The 21,257-nt window shown below is 39.3% G+C and overlaps 1 protein-coding gene across 1 annotated transcript in view; it reads right to left on the minus strand.

Annotated features, from left to right (window-relative positions):
- schip1 (schwannomin interacting protein 1) overlaps nt 1–21,257 on the minus strand; it is a 266,272-nt gene that overhangs the window by 182,556 nt on the left and 62,459 nt on the right. Inside the window, exons 6-8 of the mRNA XM_058079059.1 lie at nt 2,292–2,356; nt 850–918; nt 486–621 (exon numbers count right to left, since the gene is read on the minus strand). Coding sequence (XP_057935042.1) covers nt 486–621; nt 850–918; nt 2,292–2,356 — 270 coding nt within the window. The remainder of the gene's footprint in view (nt 1–485; nt 622–849; nt 919–2,291; nt 2,357–21,257) is intronic.

Here is a 21,257-nt window from a genome sequence, read left to right on the forward strand (position 1 = left end):
GGGGATTTCTTGTAGTCCGGTTAAATGTAGGGAAGATGTGCTGAATGACAATGCCTGCTCAACTCATTCAAGTGTGGTAGCTTTGCTTGTGAGGGAATTAACTGGGATATGCTGCCACCTTCTGGACAGCGAGGAAACCGCATGTAATATTTACATGACAGAGCCAGAAAAAAGTCCAAACATGCACAAAACTCAAAACTTACTCACTTACTCAAACTCAGTAAACAAAAAAAAAAAGAAAAATATCAAAATAAAATAATTGATATCTTTGAGAAAGGCATTGACTCGTCCCAAGCGAGCCCTCGCTGGAGCTGAACACGCCACTTTATTCCTCCATCCTTCCATTCCTCCAACAAGCCACTATACGTTCACTCAGGACGATTCCAAGCACTTTCATCCAGAATGAAAGCAAACTTCAAACTTTCATGACAAACAAGTGCCCGGAAGCCGTGCTCTTTCCAAGGTCAAAGGTCAGCATGACTTACCGGGGTGCTACCATCGGAGAGGGTGGCCATGCTGATGGACATGCTCATCTTGTCCGAAGAAGAAAGGGAAGACGGTGAGGGGCTCCTCTTCTCCACTTCCTGCTTCTGGAGGAAATCACGCCAGGCTCGCTGGATGCTACACACACACACACACACACACACACATTAAATCCACCATCTCAAACCATCCATGTCACATTACTACCTGAGCCTACAAATGTGTGTTTTTTTTATTATTTTGTAAAATGTCTCCCTAAACATCCATCAACTTGTCAGATTTACGTGGGCTGGCCTCCAGTAAATCTCCGCCAGAAAGTTTAGAGAGGTTGTAAAGTTCTCAGCAGACCTTTAAGGTGATACTCACATTAACACCTTGGTCTCAAACGGTGGCACGTTCATGTTGATGTGGTCCACGTCCACCGTGAGGTCGGCACTGTGGCGGAGGAAACAGTGGAAGTACTGGGGATGCTTTGATGAAAGTAATAAAGTCATTTTAATAGCACAATGTTGAAATATTAATTTGTTTTTTTTAAGTCATAATATTATAATCGACAAACAAAAACCAATAAAGTATCCTTGTGAAAAACATTACAAATATAAGGTAAAAATATGGGAAGACAGTCATAATTAGGAGGGGAAAAAATACAATAAAAATACAAAAATATGATGAGAATAATGTTATAATTAAAATAAAAAAAATGACAAGTAAGTAAAAAAAAAAGAAATGGAAAAAAGACTGGCATTTTTTGAGAGTAAAATTAAAATACTCAAAACAAAACATCGAAAAAAAAGTCCTAAAATTGTGAGAAAAAATAATGTCATTTTAGAAGGATAAAAATGAACTATTAGTTTTGCCTAAATGTAGCATTTTCAAGCCTAAAAATGGCCAATTTAAATAAAAATAAAATATAAGACCACTCATAATTATGAGAGGAAAAATACAAGAAATTACAAAAATACAAAAATATGATGGGAATAAAGTTATAACTAAAAGAAAACAATTACAAGAAAGTAAAAGAAAAAGAAATGGAAAAAAGGCTGGCATTTTTTGAGAGTAAAATGAAAATACTCAAAACAAAAAGTCAAAAAAGTCACAAAATTATAACGAAAAATAATGTCATTTTAGTAGGATAAAAATTAAATATTAGTTTTGCCTGAATGTAGCATTTTCAAGCCTAAAAATAACTAATTTAAATAAAAATACAATATAAGACCACTCAAATTGTGAATGTAGTATTGTACATTGGCCACTAGGTGTCAATACATTTTGGGTGAGACAGGCACCAGACGTGATTGCCCAAACAACAGGATTTTATAGCAGGTTTAAATGATCCCCCAGTAGCAATAATAACACAGGCTACTGTTGCACCATAAATGTGGTAAAAAAAAAAAAGAAGTGTGGTAAAACCTTTATGAAAACTTGTGGAACACCCAACATCACTTCCTGTCCACCACCCATTCTGCTCCTTCTAATGGCTTATTTTCTCTTATTATTTCTACTATATTGTGTAAACAGGTGATTTTATGTCTAGAGGGCTCTAATAATGTTTACATGTCACAAACTCAACAATATTCCATACATAACAAAGGAATCCTAGTTGATGGAAATTCACTTATCACGGTCAGTTCAGGAAGTAGTTAAGTGGAGGATATAAACCAACCAATTCCCAGTCTGGTTTATCAGTAACTAGCAGAGATTCCATCTGTACAAAATTGACTTTTAATGCGACGCGTGAGCACGATGCTGTGTGCTGTTGTTATGTGTTGTGTGTGTGGTTGTGTGGTTGTGTGTGTGTGTCCACTCACGTCTGCAGCTGGAAGCCTCCATCATTAACAAGCTGGAAGGCACTGTGCAGGCTCTGGAGCTGCTCCTGTACGAGACACAGAGGGGGCCAGACATCACTAGTTGATAACTGTTTGTGTGATCATAGATTTTCTTTCTGGGAAGTAAACTTTTGGGAGAATGTTGCTGCCTCAGTGTTTTATTTTATTTTGTGTCTTCTTTAGGCTGTGCGCGGCCCTGAAGGCAACATGGAAGTTAAACAGAGACGCACAAGAAGACACAACGGTACGCAAAGCAGATGTGGTGGTGAGTGCGCAACAAAAACTTTCACCCAAAAGACTTTAAACTGCTCTAATGCCGCAGCTCCCCAACCTCCCCCCCCTAGCCACCCCCCATCTGCTCCATCCTAATGAGGACAAGGCTGCCTCGACATAATTGAGCAGACTAATTCAATTACAAGGGAGCAACAAAGTTTAAGTGGAGCAGTTCCTCCTGACGAGCCAAGAGGTTCACGCCAGGCCAGCGAGCTGCAGCTATGGCACATTACAGCGCCTGCAGAGCTGCAACATGATGTGTCATTCTTGCATTCGTCTGTTGATGAAAAACCAGGTCGGCCAAAGCAAAAAGTCTCATTTTGAAAAGAAAGAGGGCAGAATGGCCAGGGTCCACTGCAGTGTGCTAGAACATGAAAGCTTCATATTCTAAACCAGGAGTCCTCATTACGTCAATCACAAGCTCACCAAGGTAGGTTGGGTCCATTGCCTAAACATCACTTGTAGGTGTCATAAGACATCAGTCAGACATCCTGATGTGGCCTGGCTCCAAGAGATGTAATTTTTATCTTTATTGCTTTATTGTTCTGTTTTGTTTTACGGATACACTGACTCAGTGCTAAGATGCATTAATTTCTAGCGGCAAGTTATGTAGAAAAAAAAGAGTATTGTTTGATGGCAATTCTTAAATTCTAATGTTTGTTAGCAAATGCTAACTGGATGTAATACATAAACTGTCTGCCCTAATGAATGATAATAGACATATTAGCGGTACTCAAGTTATATTTATTTTATTATTTTTAATTAAATCTAAATTCAGTTTTTAAAATATTTTTTAATTTTATTTCCATTTTCTATTTATTAATATTAATAATATTTTATAATATTAATATTATATAATAATAATAATATATGATCATATTAATATTAATATATTATAACATTAATATTATATAATAATATATAATATTAATTATATTTATTTATATTTATTTATTCTTTTTACAATTAAAAAAAACAGTTTTGTTTTTAACTTTCATTTTTAACTGTCATTTTTAACTTGAGTTTTTCCCATTTTTTCATTTACTTTTTATTCATTCATTTGTTTAAATTACATTACAATTAATGCAATTCAATTCTATATTTAATTAAAATTTTATTTTTTATTTATTTTTTAATTTATTATATAATTAAATATTTATTATTAATGATTTAATTATTTAATTTATTATTTTTTTTATTTTATGACATTTTAAATTTTTATTATGTCATATAAAAAAAAAACAGACATTGTAAGGATGACGAGCAGGTTGTCAATCAACAATCCCTTTGTCGCAAAAACAAAACTGTCAGCCTCAGCTCCGCCAAAACAACATCAGCAAACCCAATTGTCCTGTCTCCATGCACATACACACAAACAGTCGGTACTTATGAATGGTGGAATATCACATAATAAACCTGTTTATATTATACATCTAACATTTTAGCCACTATTTGCCTGGTGAGGTCACTTTTATAGCCGGGATAAAATATTACCTAATTCCCCAAAAAGAGCACACCTCCATAATCTCCCTCATTTGGCCAAATTACAAAAAGATAGGGCTTATTTTGAGAGCTGATTTTCCCAGCCAGAGCTGTTTTTCTCATTACGCCGTCTCCCAGAAGAAACAAGTAGCTCATTAGGTAGAATCAAGCCCTTTGATTAGTGATCAATGGTTGCTTCAATGTGCTGTTTTCAGTCTTTAAGGGTGCTTGCCGCCGATGAAAAGAGGATCCGTGGCTAAAACGGCGGCCCAGCTGGAGATGGAAACCTTGCTGTGATCAGTGTCAGTGTCTAACAAAGCTATCTATGTCATGCTAGCCTGAAAAGACTGCTGTCTCTGGCACCTCGAGTCCACCCGTCTCCACCTTACACACTTTTAAATGTGGCATTTGGGAATTTGGAATAGGGAGAGAGGCTTAGAAGCATTTTTAAAAAGTAAGGCAGACTGGAAAAGGGAGCACAAAGGACCAAAAATAGCGAACAGATGCAGAAGTTAAAGACAAATGACAGTACCGCAAGAGAGGGGGGTGGTTATGGTTTAATTTAGTGTTATACTTTTTAATTCCCTCAACACTTCAAGCTTCGAATTTCACGGCTTCACTCTATCATGTTTTATTTTCAAAAATCCAATCATCCACTTTCTATACTGTATAACCACTGTAGCCCCTGTGTCCCCTTCAAGGCCATTTATCGGTACATATACACGCATGAGTCTTATTTATATTTGAAATGGCTTATTTACTCTTATTTTGTCCACTATGTTAGGTAATATATAATTATAAAGTAGGCTATAGGGGTGTTATTCATGTCTAGAAGGCTCTAATAATATTCATTCATTCATTCATTTTCTACCGCTTATCCTCACGAGGGTCGCAGGGGTGCTGGAACCTATCCCAGCTGTCTTCGGGCGAGAGGCGGGGTACACCCTGGACTGGTGGCCAGCCAATCACAGGGCACATATAGACAAACAACCATTCACACTCACATTCATACCTATGGACAATTTGGAGTCGCCAATTAACCTAGCATGTTTTTGGAATGTGGGAGGAAACCGGAGTACCCGGAGAAAACCCACGCATGCACAGGGAGAACATGCAAACTCCACACAGAGATGGCCGAGGGTGGAATTGAACTCTGGTCTCCTAGCTGTGATGTCTAAGCGCTAACCACTCAACCGCCGTGCAGCTCTAATAATATTAAAAACTGTATTTAGAAGCAGGTGTTCTGCACTCTAATTCTACTTTATGGAAATTCACTGAAATTCATGTTCAGGTCTGGAACCAATTATGGAAACACTTATATGCTAGGATTACGTTATGCTAGCCATAGCATTTCAGTATGTGGAATCAAACTATGGAATGGATTGAGTAAGACCCTCAAACAATGCACAACGATGAGCCAATTCAAGACACAATACAAGCAGTTGATGTTTGCTAAATACAAGGATGAAGAGTCTTGAACCAGTCATGATGTGCTATATATATCACTATATTGATACTTACTATGGTACCCATTATGTCATTGGATGCTCATATCACCTCGTACTTCGGTACGCGACAAAAATGAAATAAAAAAATAAAAAAACTTAAATTATATTAGGAAAGCAGGAAGTGAACAAATGTAACAGTTAGTGATTGTAAAAGTACCAGATGGAGGGGTAGGATTTAATAAGCTTTGCTTCTTCCTACTCCTTTTGGACATGTGGAACTGTGAACTGATTATGGGATGCACTCAATTGTAATCTGAGGCATGTTCAAATGAAATTAAACCATTACCATTACCAATTATACCACCATAAACAAGGAATTACATATTTGGTTCCCTAAAATGCCTGCTCAACCATCAAGTATTGGTGTATTTTGACATGAAGGATGCTACAGATGAGTTACTAAGACGTGGGTCGTATGTCTGCAAAAAAATAATGGAATAACCCAATGTCCATGAATGCATCTGGTGTTCTTCACGCTGGAGAGGAGCGTGACGTTTACAGCAACCGTAACCGGTGCAAACAGTTGTTTTCCAAGATAAGATAACTGAGATGTTTGCTTTGACAACGACAGATTGTACAAAACCTATCTATACGTATAATTGTTCCTCTTTCAGGGTGGTTAAATGGTTCCAGACCCGACTGCAATAAGTAGGATTCAACATTAATTTGTTTTTTTTAACATTTATTAGAGCCCTCTAGACATGAAATAACACCCCTATAGTCACCTATCGACAGCATACTTCCTTGCGGCTTTAAAACGGCTTTACACTTGTATTACCCAATGTAGTAGACACAACTAAAATGTACATAAAACTCCCAATAGTGGAGTGACAGTAAATGTGTTCCCTTGGGAACCTTATCAAGAAGTCCAGTGCCTGTCCGACCAAACACCGACATCTAGTGGCCAATGTAGAATAATTCCAATGCTTCTTCTGCCGTGTATTTGTATTCGAGCTTTACATTTTTAGTTCATTTATCCATATTTAATTTAGGCCAAAAGTAAGTAGAATTTGCCTTATTCAACCACAAAAGAGTGATCATTTATTCATGAAATAACTTATCAAAAACCGCCATGTAGCAAGGGAGCGATGCATTTTGCACAATCATGATTTCAACTGCATAAGAATTCCCCCAACTCACAGCTGATTTGTATTGTGTCATATTTATGTCCTGCCTGCTAATTGACTGCTAATTGAGTCAGTGTGTGTGTGTGAGTCAGTGTGTGTGTTTGTGTGTGTGTTTGCTTGCCAAACAGAAATCTCTCCACGGATATCCGGGGGGGCAATGTTCACCACTTAAGGAAAAGCCTGACTTCAGCAGCACAATTTACAGCTGTCCTAATACGTTGTATTGATTTCAATATCTACTGTAGTCTGCATCATGTGATTACCTATGTGGGGAAGGAAAGATTAGTACACCAAGTGTGGTAGAACATAGTGTACCTTACACACACCTGTATCATTGCACCTGTGCCACACTGTCTTGAGTGGGAATACAAAAAAAAAAAAAAAAAAAAGTCGCAGCTCATATACTAACGGTTTGCATAATTTAAAGGCAACACTGACAGAAAATCTATAGTCATTTTGGGCTTTGGCAGTGCCAAGCAGGCTTGTATTGATTGTTGTGTGGACGTGTACACACACGTGTGTTTGTGTGCGTGTAGGCATGCGTTTCTAGATTTATGGTGGAGTCGGGCAAAGAGCAGAGAAGGGAGGGGCGGAAGATGCTGATGGAGAAGAGACCTTGAACCCCGAGGAAACTAAACAAGAGGAGCTAGAGCGAACACACACACAGCAGAGCAGTTTTCATTCGTCCTTTCTGGTTTCCCCTCTTCAATTCTTTTCTCCTTAAGTCTCGGCATGCCAAACACCTGCGAGGCTGAAGGAATTGGAGGGATGGACAGTGGCTGGTTGTACTAAGGGAATATAGACGGGTGTGAAATAGAGCCGTCGCTGCTGAGGTGAAGGGTCAAAAGAGCTGCGGGGCTCAGAGAGAAGCGTTCATATGCTGTGTGACAGCACTGGATTCATTTCAAGGACGTGCGGCTGTAAGTCAGCCATGAATGGAAGCTTGTCAGAGGACTGCGGGTGCATGATGAAGTCTACTTGAGAGAAACATGCGTTATTCCTTCAACAAACACAATATGGCAGACATACTATAGTACCCTATTTTAAGGTTACGCAACTGAATTGTTCTAGGGTCCATTTGTGGGTGGGACGCTATCATTCTTATATTGTGTATAACGTCAACATAAGTGTTGGTCATACTGTATCTTAAAACTCTAAGACTAGTCATAAATAAAGTAATATGGTCATGAATTAAAACAAAGAATCATTACGTCAGGGTATTCTGCCTGCAGCTTCGTTCCCCCACGATGATGCTAAATATGGTTGATGCCGTCTTTTTTGTTGCTCACTACCGCTATGCAGCCTCTCCCCCGCCGTATCTCCGCGGGGATCTCCGGTCGCTCGGCCTAGCGAAGGGGTGCTGAAAGCTAACAGCTGCTCCCGAGTGTAAAGGATGGAGCACGAGGCAAGCTACAAATGTAACAAGATCAACATTCATAAAGGATCCAAAAGGGTAAAAATAGAGTATAGTAGTCCATCTGACGATCAAGGAAAGTGGGACATATTTAGCATTCAAAAACTGGGGTATTTTTAACTGTATATTATTTTTGAAGCCACCATCGACCAGTACAAGCCTGGACTTTTTTTTGCTTTTGATAGAGGGTGTGTTCCGAACAAATGCACGTCATCAAATCCATTATCCCTTATCATTCCCCCATCGTATCAGAATTTGAAACAAAAGGAGGTAAAAGAAATAGGGTAAAAATACAGTATAGTAGTAATACTGTCATAGTACTGTGCAGCATGGGACTAAGTGGCACTCACATTAAGCATGCAAAAACTGGGATTTCTAATTGTATATTATATATATATATATATATATGTATATTATATTAAAATAAAATACGGGCCCATATTTCCAAAATTGACATCCCTTTACATAAAATGTCATGTAGTTATCATTGTAGTTGTGTATCAAATTGTTCAACACAAAGAAATTTACAACCCTACTTATTATAGCTGAAAACCTCATGCGGTTAATTATGGGTTAACTATGGCCAAATGTGATTAATCATGCTTCAATGTTCTAATAGATTGACAGTCCCAATTATTATTAATTTATACATGTATTCAGGCTTCACGGCGGACGAGTGGGTAGCACGCAGGCCACACAGCTAGGAGACCCGAGTTCGATTCCACACTCTGCCATCTCTGCGTGGAGTGTGCATGTTCTCCTCGTGCATGCATGGGTTTTCTCCGGGTACTCCGGTTTCCTCCCACATTCCAAAAACATGCTAGGTTAATTGGCAACTCCAAATTGTCCATAGGTATGAATGTGAGTGTGAATGGTTGTTTGTCTATATGTGCCCTGTGATTGGCTGGCGACCAGTCCAGGGTGTACCCCGCCTCTCACCCAAAGACAGTTGGGATAGTCTCCAGTGCTCTCATGCGGATAAGTGGTAGAAAATAAATGAATGAATGAATGCATGTATTCATTTTTCCACTATGCTATCAATATATAAACTTCTTTGATTGGTGTCCCGTTCCAGTTCCATTTATGTGACTAAATATGGTTCCATGCAATATAAATGTGTCTTTTCCCCACTTTTTAAGAAGAAAATGAACCAAAATCACTTTGAAAAGCAAAACACAGCATCCATGTGTGAAACATAACGTTTCCAAGACATGTCTGTCAAGGTTGGGTCTTTGCCAGAGGCAAGCCCACTAGGACCTGATTCTAGTGCTTTCTGTAACATTTCAATGGGAACACATTGAGATGCTTAACTGGCTTGTATTTGTCATAACAAAGTCAGAACAGACCATCTAGAGTTGTAAAAAAAAAAAAAAGTAAAATAAATGGAGGAAACTGAAATAAGACTTAGTGGATGCCCTCGGGCGGTATTTATTTTTATTTTCACTTTGCAACCTAACTTGATATGATCTCTTTGCTTTTATACTGCTTATTGTTTTCCTATTGACTTTGCAGTGTCTTGGCTTTTATGGCTACGCAGTTGTTTGTGTCGTTCTTTATTGCCGTACATGTTTGGTCCCTTCTGTCTAGGAGATAATAGAATGGTTTAAACCCTGACTGCTTATCCTATTTTCTACAATATGGATAATAAACTGGCTGAGCCTCAACTGGCTTTATGAAAAATAAAGTCTGACTAGAGTAGATCATTTTTTTTTATTTTTCAAAAAGCACACGGTTTGATCCGAATAGTTGCATTATTCTGGTACCGGCAAACCTGGAATTGAATTCAAGGATACTACTTATGATATACTGTACAGCAAAACTGTATTGATGACAATATAGTGAGAAACTTGTCACTTCCTGGTTGCTCAGTACATTATAGCTACTGTACGTTGAAAACAATCATGAGAAAAGCAAATTTTACACTGAAAAGCGACTCAATTTACTTAATTTGTTCATTTTAATCATGATTTTTAGAGGAAAGGACTTAACTCTTTTGACCAGAAGGGAAACTAAACACAGCATTCTTTCATGTTTCACTATGTGGCCCTCAGTAGAAAACTTTGTGACTCCTTAGGGAAACCCGTTCCAGCCGCTTGTATCTGTGATTTCGCTCATTTGGTCACAATCCGAAGCTCATGACCAAAGGTGAGGGAGGAACGTAGATCGACCGGTAATTCAAGAACTTTGCTCTCTCTTCACTACGATGGTCCATCTCACGCCCCAGCCTTTCCCTCATTCGTCAACGAGATCCCGAGATACTTGAACTCCTCCACCGGGCCGCCAACACCAACCCATGCTATCATTCCTTAATGCATGCAAGTCTGCAGACTTGGATAGCTCATCATTCATTTAAGAAACAAACAGTGGAGTCCATTGTTGGGGGTGAAGATGGAGGACTATAGAGGTATGAGAACAAGTGTTTAGGTTGGGATGAAATTAAACTGGACCAAGGCCAGCCATCCAGCTCGAGAAACAGAGAAACAAGAGAAACGACCCGCCTGGCGAATGGCCTTCATCTCTGCCTCTACGTGGGGTGTAAATCTGTCCCTCGCACCTCGGACCCATCCACACACAGTCATGATTTAAATAGCTCTTGTGCTCCTCTAAATGCCCCTTAACTCAGCTGAGGGAGCAGTGACAGTCAAAGAGAGAAGACGAATGCGGAGGCAGACAAATGTCTCTGCAGCCTATAAAAACACAAAGTCAAAATGAAGTTGGGTTTCAACTCTGTCGCCCTCTTAAGGTCATCTCATTTAACTCATCTCCTGCAAACATGATAGACTTTCAGTTTTGTGTTAATTTATCCTGGTCCGCTCAGCATGCATCGTAACCCGTGATACGCTTGGCTCTGCTCTTCAATACTTGATGAGCTTCCTGATGGGGAAGAGCTGGCAACAGAATTCCCACCAGCACGGCTGGATCGCCATCCAGAGCTGCAGCACATTGGCCAGCTGTGTTTGTTTTCCTGATGAACGCAATTAGTCTGAGTACACAAACCTCGCAATACACACAAAAACCCGCATTCAAGCAATGCTTTACTTTTTTTTTTTTTCCTATAGATAACCAATTAATCTTTGTTATTTCTAACAGCAGCAGACCAATTTTAAGGCAGCCCACTAAATCACAATCACGGCTATGCACTGACGCAAGAATACTATTTTTACTCTCCTGCAAAGTCCAAACTTCCAAAGAGCAATGAAGCAAATGTTTGCAAAGAGGTTGGAAAATGGCAGGCAAAGGTGCCATCGCGTTAGCCAAGGCTTTTAAGAGGTTTAAGGCATTGACCATATAATTGCTAACTCCCCCGGTTGGAGTCAAACTAGGGAACTTTGCCACCCACAAACTTTGACCCTCAATTACTCTGATAATAAAAATAAGAATAAAAATACAACGACAACTTTACATGTCACCTGTGCAGTCATTCACTTGGTACTACATCAAATCCTCACGAAAATAAAAATTATTTTTAATGAGGGAGGTACAGCCGCTTCCGGCAAACGACTTTTTAAACCTTGGCGGCACATGCAATGTTGACAATAATAATAATTTATGCATAATTCTCATACTAAATGTTGTACACATTCAATGTTTTGGTGCGACCGCACGGTGGTCAAGTGGTTAGCATGTTGGCGACCTGGTTTTGAATCTCTGCTTGGTTATTTCTGTGTGGCTTTTGCATGGGTAGGTTTTTTCCGGGTACTCCGGTTTCTTCCCACATTCCAAAAACAGCTAGTAGGTGACTCCAAATTGTGAGTGTGAATGGTTGTTTGTCTATATGAGCCCTGTGATTGGCTGGCAACCAGTCCAGGGTGTACCCCGCCTCTTGCTCAAAGAAAGCTGGGATAGGCTCCAGCATACTTATCCTAATTAAGATAAGTGGCATAGAAAATACATGGATATTATGGTGGATCATTTCTGTTCAAATTGTTAGAAGGGTAAAATAATGAGAATAAACTAATAATAATATTATGAAAATAAAATGTCATAGGGTTGGTTGTACTTTGTTGGAGAAGGTAGAAAAAATAAGTCAAGCAAACATAAAATCAACAAAGGAACAGGCAAATGCTATTTAAATATTAAAAAAAAAAAAACTAATTAGCAGCACAAACAATTTTCCTCCCTAATTACCGCATGCCATTTGGACAATCACCAGGTAACCCCCGGTATAATTACGGGATGACCTTGAGGCTGGCAGTTGGTCCAGTAACCTCGCAGCCAAAAACCTGTCACATCCTGCTCCTTCATTGATGGTAACCTAACTGGTTTAACACACCATCACACCATCTGCCACCAGTTTAGACCTTCCCCTGCCTCAAACACTCTCATGTGCACACATCGACATTGTGAGAGCTTCTATCTGCCTCCCCCGGGTGTCTCGGACCAGCCTTTGTTGCTGGCCGGCGCCATCTCTGCCATCATATCAGCTAACCCTAAGTGTGTGGTACTGATAGCATGCCCGGGACAGCTCGTTTTATCTTGTCCACCCTGGCCAGACTCTGGGTCTCTGGGTCTTCTGGCACCTCTGCGTGGCACTTCTGGCAAAGTTGTCCTGCTCCCTAGTTAATGCCCTCACCACGCCCATCCTTTCCGTGTGGGAGTCAGACTAATGACTGACACCGTCAGAGGCGGAGTGAAGATGAGCAATATAATAAGACCAGGAAATGGAGCGAGGAGATTGAACAAACCAGCAGGAATGGTAGCGCGCACACCCCGTAAGAGCTAGCAAATGGAAAAAAAAAAAAAAAAAATCAATTCACAGAGTATTGCATTTGTTGTTTGGAACTTTTGTTACTGAGCAGAGTAACTCCAATGATTAAGCCACACATGGACATCAATGTACTTTTCACGTTATAGTGGCAAACAATTGCAAAGCTGCAATATTTCTTGACTACAATTAAATGGGTTCCTTCATTCTTCAATTCTTGGCAAAACAAATAGTGTCAATCTTTAGTCCCTGGCTACTTCGCCGTTTTAATATCGTGATTCGAATTTTACTCGATCGTGTTTTTTCCAGAATATATTAATATAGATGCTGTTTCATGGTTGAATACGGCCTACAGTCATCCCTTGCGATATCACTCTTCAGTTATCACGCCCTCTCATACATGTCTCATGGTAGACTATGGTCTATTATTAGCCAAAGCATACTGAAATACAAGTGATATGTAGTATTCTGTTCACTAGGCAGTAGTGATGACACAAAACATTGATACAATGCCATATTTTCTCTGATCATGTTCCCCTTGGCACCAGGGGGGCCCAAAAATAGTTCATTATTAAAAGGGGATCATAAAATCATCTTCCTTTAATTTCGACAAGGACTTTATCAGCAGGACTTCCAGGTAACACATAAGTGGGCTCCAAGTGAGGGAGCAGTCAGGTGGTCATCACGTTCGATGAATTCTATTATTTTGGGAGATATTTGTTCAGCACTAAAAGCGCTACATAGTGTCTGCATTTTCTGAGGCATATATCACTCTGGATGCTGGCGTGGGGGTGGAGCTGATCGGATAGTCGAGCTGATTTGCGTTTTAAAGCAAGTATTGTCCGAAATCGATGCTGTGCTTTTTCACTGATATCAGCCGATAACCGATCTGTGACCGATTGATCGGTGCACACAAGGATTCAAACAATCACGTTCAACCTTGACCTTGAACGGTACTAGTGCCAGAATTGACTTCAACCAGCCCAAACAAGTGTGAAGGCACCATTGATGAGTTTGAGAAATTGCATATATTTAGACATTTATTTTAAATATTACTATTATATAGAATAACTTGTTCCTGTTTCAAAAATATATACATTTTATGGATATATATTTTGTAATCAAAGAAGTGTGTTTATTGCTGTAACCACTACAGCCTTGAAGTGCCTGTTTGGAGGATATGTTTGCAAAAAAAAAAACGCTGCAAAGTTGCAATCAGACAATCAGCATATTTTGACCTCCGCTGTGAAGGCACCCTTGGAACCAAACTTTCTTTTTTCTTTGACCCATGCAACATTTTTCCGTGTGTAGTTAGCACTCCTAGCTCCCAGGAGGGCCGTAATCATGGCTGTAAAGGCGCCCCGTTAATATCCCAGAACAAACACACAATAAAGCAGCTGCTTTTACAACAGCACTCAACCAACAGTCGTCGCCCTCCGTAGCGCAACGTGCTCTATATATTGACTGCAGGTTCCTGGTGTGGGAGCAGTATATACCGTCCATACAAAAGAGGAAAGTAAATGCAATCAACTATCAGATGTCTTTTATTAGGCATTATGGGCAAATGTAGACATAGACATAGACATTGTTGCTTAATATGCTTGTAAAGGCAGCTGGATGGCTTATTGTATAAGATGTGCACACTAAGGAGTATCAAGTCCCCCAAGGCCTTTTAGGCGGATGAGTGGTTACTGCGCAGGCCTCACTGCTAGTTCAATTCCACCATTGGCCATCTCTGTGTGGAATTTGCAAGTGTGTGTCTGTCCGTGTGTGTGATGCCACCACAGAAGGTCAGCAGTGATGGCAAAGAGGAAAAGTGTGATGATAACCATAGAACCAGAAATGTAAACCTGTGCATATGGATGTAAATGAAGTAATGCAAAATGTTATCGTACACATGGCAGGTACAGTTAATAAATGTTATATAATATAATAGCGGGCTGCACGGCGGTCAAGTGTTTAGCGCGCAGACCTCACAGGTAGGAGACCTGAGTTCAATTCCACCCTCAGCCATCTCTGTGTGGCATTTGCATGTTCCCCCCGTGCATGTGTGGGTTTTCTCCGGGTACTCCGGTTTCCTCCCACATTCCAAAAACATGCTAGGTTAATTGGCGACTCCAAATTGTCCATAGGTATGAATGTGAGTGTGAATGGTTGTTTGTCTATATGTGACCTGTGATTGGCTGGCGACCAGTCCAGGGTGTACCCTGCCTCTCGCCTGAATAAATAATATAAATATAATAATATAATAGTGTAAAAATATTCCATTCCTAACAATGACCTCTACTTCACCTCCTGCATTGGTACTTTAACACTGTGAACAGCGCCCCCTGTGAGCACTAAATGTTTGCGGTGGGTGCAATATCCCTTAAAAGGTGTGCTAAGTAAAGGTCATCATGACTTGACGGTTGGGCGGCCTAATGGCTGTCACACTGGTGACAAATAAACAAGGCACGTTGTTTACAAGGTTGATGGACACACACACACACACACACAAACACACACACAGCGTTACATAAAGAGTCATGGTCATGCTTGAACTGTGAGTTAAGGATGAGACTGTCCATTAGCACTGGTCCAAGCTCTGTTTCAGGCTTAATGAAGTGTAGAGGTAGAGAAAAAGAGGGCTGATTAATGAAAGGCCAAGAGAGGAAATGTTGGAATGCATAACAGAAGGTAAGAAAGGAAAATGGAGGTGATTATTTGTTTCTGTTTTTAAAGCTTGTGGTCTTATCATTCATGTTTGTAGTGGATCTGGCAACCTGTGTCCATTGTTTACTGCTCTGATTACAGTCAAACCTCGTCTGCAGGTGGAACTCAGCAGCAGTGCCGGGCCCCTTTAAAGACTACAAAGACTACAAACAGAAATGTAGTCAGTCACCTGTGCAGGGTCACGCGGCGAGCATTACGCATTAGTGCTTCTGTACTCAGGCTAAAACCTGGCAATGTTTTAAAACGCAGCAGCGTGAATGGCGCTGCAGAGATGGCGGGGGAGGCGTGCAGGCGGCGTGGGTGTTCATTAAAGCCGGCAGCAGCAGTCACAGGGAGAAACAAGGCCATAAAGGCAATTAATCTGGCCATAAACAAGCCAATGGACCTGTCCGACACAGCCACGAGCACACGGCATGGCAGCGGCATCATGGGAGGAGGGAAGATGAGCCTCTTGTTCCTCCCCGTTCTCATTATCTTTCTGCATCACTCTTGCAGATAAATCCAAAGATATTTATTTCTTTAATTCAAATTGTCTTTTGGTGTCTGATTAGGGCAGGGTGGCCCAACGTTTTCCACTGAGGTCCGCATGGTGAACAATGAAAGGATGCAAGGGCCAAGATGCAGGCAGCCGTGTCCAAAGTGCGGCCCCTTGACATATTTTAAATATATATTTTAACAAGAAAATTACATTTTATGGCTGCACGGCGGACAAGTGGTTAGCGCACAGGAGTTTGCATGTTCACCCCGTGCATACGTGGTTTTTCTCCATGTACTCCGGTTTCCTCCCACATTCCAAAAACATGCTAGGTTAATTGGCGACTCCAAATTGTCCATAGGTATGAATGTGAGTGTGAATGGTTGTTTGTCTATTTGTGCCCTGTGATTGGCTGGCGACCAGTCCAGGGTGTACCCTGCCTCTCACCCGAAGACAGCTGGGATAGGCTCCAGCACCCCCGCGACCCTCGTGAGAATAAGTGGTAAAAAATGAATGAATGACTTACATTTTATAATCCTAAGCTAAAATATTAAAAGAAAGAAGTTGGAATTCACAAAAAAACTCTATTAAAGAATATTGAAAGAACCAATGAAGACAAACTGAATTTTAGTAGCATAAAGTTGAAATAAGAAAAAAAAGATGTTGATGACCTAAAAGCGAAGAAAAACAACAGATAGCGTTGTCATTTTTGGAAAATTGGGTTGTACACAAAGCTATAATAACTAACATTTTAAATGCTGTATAGAATAAAGTCAAAATATGATGTAAATACGATGGATGGAATATGATGGATTTTCTATTTATTCTAAAAATATCACAATTTTCAGAGAATAAACTCATCATGTTAATAGGAAAAATAATGTCATTTTAGCAGCATAGACTTAAAATATTAATGTAAAAATATTTTTTATTAAAAACACAGCTTAATGTTGAAATTTGGAAGTTTGAAAACTGGGTTTTAAATATAATGAGAATAAAGTCATAATATTACAAAAACAAAAATTCCAAGGTTAGAAGAAAGTTTACATTTTGATCCAATGAACCACAATAAACAAGGGTTTATTAAAGTTTATTATAGTATATTATACTATAACAACATTTTCCTCTTCATACATTCACGTTATTCAAGTAGAATTACTGCTTTTTCCATTTATAGTTATCTTCTTAAATGATATTTTGTATAATGTGCTGCGGGCCAATTAAGAAACAACAACGGCTCGCAAATGGTCCCCAGGCCGTACTTTGGACCCCCCCTGAAATAGGTTGTGTTACCAATAACACAATCCCATTCTAATATTATAAACACCATTGATATCATCATACACAGTACACTATCCTGTCATCAACAGATGAATGCGTGGGGACACGGTGTATTAAACAAAATAAATATGGTCATTTGCCCAGCTGGAGTCATTTGCTGATCGTAGGCTGCGTACGATTACAGGTGAGGTAAATATCAATGTTGTGAAATATCACCTTATTATCTCTTGCAGTAGACTTTCCATCCAACATGGAACATTAAGCATACTGTTACTGTCTGGCTGACGTATTTATTTCATTTAACTTTTCAATATGATGTGAATTTCTCATCCATTTAAGAGAGTATAGTATAAGTATAAGACGACACTGAATATAATTTCATATAAAAGTATTTTTGAGACAAATGAATCTTGTTTTGAATGTCAGAGGAATAACAACGGGTAGATTGCAGTAAAAAGCAGGATATCATACTTCATAGAAGCTTGACTAATAGATACATTATATTGGTGAGCATTATTTTAAAATTAGCATCGTTGCTTGCATCCATTAATTACTACACCCCGGATAAAAGGCCTGTAAGACTTCCTATATTAAATCTTCCATTCCAGTAAGTCTGCTAATATTAACAAAGCATTATGAACCATAGTGGCTGTGAACTGAGACTACAGTCATCCCTTGCAAAATGTATCCTCTCATGTTTTTTCCAAAATATATAATGTAAAAACATATAATATATTATATTTATATATAATATAAAAATATAATATAATTTAATAAATTATAGCATAACATGGCCTAATATTAGTCAAAACACATGCATATTTAAGCTAATGTTATGTATTATTTGTGAAGCATGCAAAATGAAGCATGTTCAAGCACAAAAATGGCAGAATGAACTAAAGTAGAAATACATATAATGCGTTCAAAGATGATGTAATATTCTACACTGGTCACTAGATGTCAGTAAAGTTACTGTAATGTTGTGTGTGATACACACAATCACAAGACTTTTATTGCAGAAATAATTCCTAATAAAAATCCATAATAAAAACAGAGGCGCTGAACTCCAACGCTGTTCCCTTGACGTCACTTCCTGTCTGCCACTCACTCCTCCCCCTTAGGGAACACAATTATTTCCACATACAAGCACGAGTGTTATTCGTGTCTTAAATGGCTCATTTACTCTTACATTATTATGTCTACTATATTGGGTAATACGGTGACTATAGGGGTGTTATATCATGTCTAGGTGGCTCTAATAAGGTTAAAAATCGTATGTAGAAGGTCGTAAACATGGTTTATGTGTTCTAACTAAAACAAATAAAATTCATAAATAAGGAATCCTATTTAGCGCAAAATGTGTGGAACCAATTAACTGTGATGATTAACCAATTAACTAGTAACTGATGATGTGGCGGAAGCCCCCCTTCCATGTCTGAGATAGATCCCGCATGACTGTTGATCAGTAGCTGTTTTTAATTAGCAACATAGTTAGACAACATGGGAAGTGAAAGGCATATTTTGCCAATCGTATGGCTTCAGGGAAATTTCAAGGGTCTTTAGAGGGTTCGATTCCACCAGTGGAGCGTTCATATTTCCCAATATTGGTCTTTCATGTGAAAATATAACACAATGGTGCAGCATGACTGTCGACAGTTGGTGCTGCTGTAGCAATAGAGTCCAAATGGGCTCAGTAGTTAACTGATAAATATACTGAGTAGGACTGTACCACACATTTTGTATTAAGTCTAACCTTTTTTTTTTTTTTTTTTTTAACTGTGTACTAACCAATGAATGTTGTATTTTGGTGTGTCTTTTATTCTGTTTACTTGCTCTATTCAACTTCATTCTTTTGTAAAGTGTCTTTGAGTATCTTGAAAAGCGCTATACAAATAAAATGTATTATTATTATTATTATTAACCTATATCCTGTGAACAGATGTTTCACACTGTCATGAAAATAGCATATTATTTTTTTCATCCCGATATATATATGTGTGTAATATATGCACTTTGACGTGCGATGAAGGTCAGGCACTTTCAACATAGAAATGGATCAGACTGCTCTGTGGTGGTGATTTAGATCTTCTCCTCGCAACTCAACAAAAACATCAGATTCATAGTAAATTCATGTGTGTGCTAAATCTCCACGTGTGTGAATTTATAGCTCGGAGCTGCACAGATGATTGGGGATGATGAGTTGCATGCCTCCGCCCTATTGAGTAATAATGAGAGTGCTGTGATTGCCTGCGCTAAGAATAGTCAGGCTGCTTGCTGGTAGTGGGCTTGTCAGTGTGCCATGTAGCCGGCGGCGACACTTTAACTAGATTCATCACTACAGGAGGAGAAGGTGCAACAATGCTGAGGAGACAAACAGGCACAAAGACACAAGTCCGGCATCATTCTCCAGCGCAAGTATGGCAAAGACACCGAGACACTCAAGGACAGTTTGAGTCCTCAGCTTTTGTCAGACTGTGCAAAAAACATTTAACATCATCAAAGGTCAAGAATGGACTGGAAAGACGACGCTCCCGAAACACTTTCCCTGGCATCCAATTATCTTTTGTTAAAAAAACATCCCTCGCCATTATTTCCAGGAAGTGTGACATTATTGAGGGTTAGGGAGCCCTGAAAGTATTAAAGTCGTCCCAGTGGGCCTTTTACACAGTTAGCCTGTCCTTCAGGGGAGTGGAAGTAATGCACGTTAATAAAAATATTATAATTTAGTTATGAAGGTTAAGAAAAGCATCCTTGTAAGGTTTCAAGGTAGATACAGGTGCATGATGTATTTTTACAGAAAACAAATGAAGGGTAAAAGTTAGACTTAACGCAATAACGTTTGCAAAGTAACACAATAACTTAAGCAAATGTGTGTCTGTCTGTGTCGGGTCAGCAGTGATGGCAAAGAGGTAAAGTGTGATGATAACCATAGAACCAGAAATGGAAACCTGTGCATATGGATGTAAATGAAGTAATGTAAAATGTTATTATACACATAGCAGGTACAGTTAATAAATGTTATATAATATAATAGCACCGCCTCTGCACCAGAACTGATTTTTTTTTTTTTTAATTCCATAACATCCTATGAGAATTGTATTTTTTATGTGAACTACTGCAAAGCAAAATGCAGTTCAAATTAGTTTTAGGCTAGATTTTCACATGCATGAAAATCCACACCGGACTAATTAATGTCCTCGGTGAAGGATATTTCACTTGTAGTGGATCTGTCTCGAGCGGGACCCGTGCTTCATTTAAAGCGGAGCATTTGGGAGCATTGAGTGGATGTCACAAAGACAGAAGGGACAAGTAGCCGTCTTATCCTGCCGCTCGTGTCCTGACACTTGGGGACAGATGCCAGGAATAAATCAGCGACTACGGCAACTATAAGCAAACAGTCTGGAACAGTAGGATATACTGACAGGTGTTGGAAAGACGGGGTGATAGACTGTAGTGCAGGGGCGTCAAACCCATTTAGTTGTGGTAATAATTTAATCATCATATTATAACACATTTGATGATTTACTAATATTAGTTATTATGAAGCACAAGATAGGGTCTTCCAGACGAGACTTTACTACGGAAAAATTCATAAACTATATGATAATCTTGTCACGATTGGGCTTCACCCCCTCATGACAGCTCTTAGTTTTCCTCAGTTCCTAGTTCATGCCCTTATTTTGTATTTACTTCCTGTGTTGCTCTGTTCTGTTTTCCGTTGCGTTCCATTATCTCCCCACACCTGTTTCCCATTTTCTGTGATGTCTATTTAGTTCAGGTGCACGCTCCTTTCATTGTCGGGTCATTGTCGTTTTTTCTGTTGGACTTGCTAGTGTGTCGTTTTGCCGCATTGCAACAATAAATACATTTTTACCTGCAATTGGGTCCTCATCTCTGCATCCTGGATTCGAACCGTAAAGCTCTCAAGCCGGAACGTGACAAATCTGTTGCAATCTAGAAATATCATTTCG

This window comes from Doryrhamphus excisus, chromosome 8 (assembly GCF_030265055.1).
Source record: "Doryrhamphus excisus isolate RoL2022-K1 chromosome 8, RoL_Dexc_1.0, whole genome shotgun sequence".
NCBI lineage: Eukaryota > Metazoa > Chordata > Actinopteri > Syngnathiformes > Syngnathidae > Doryrhamphus > Doryrhamphus excisus.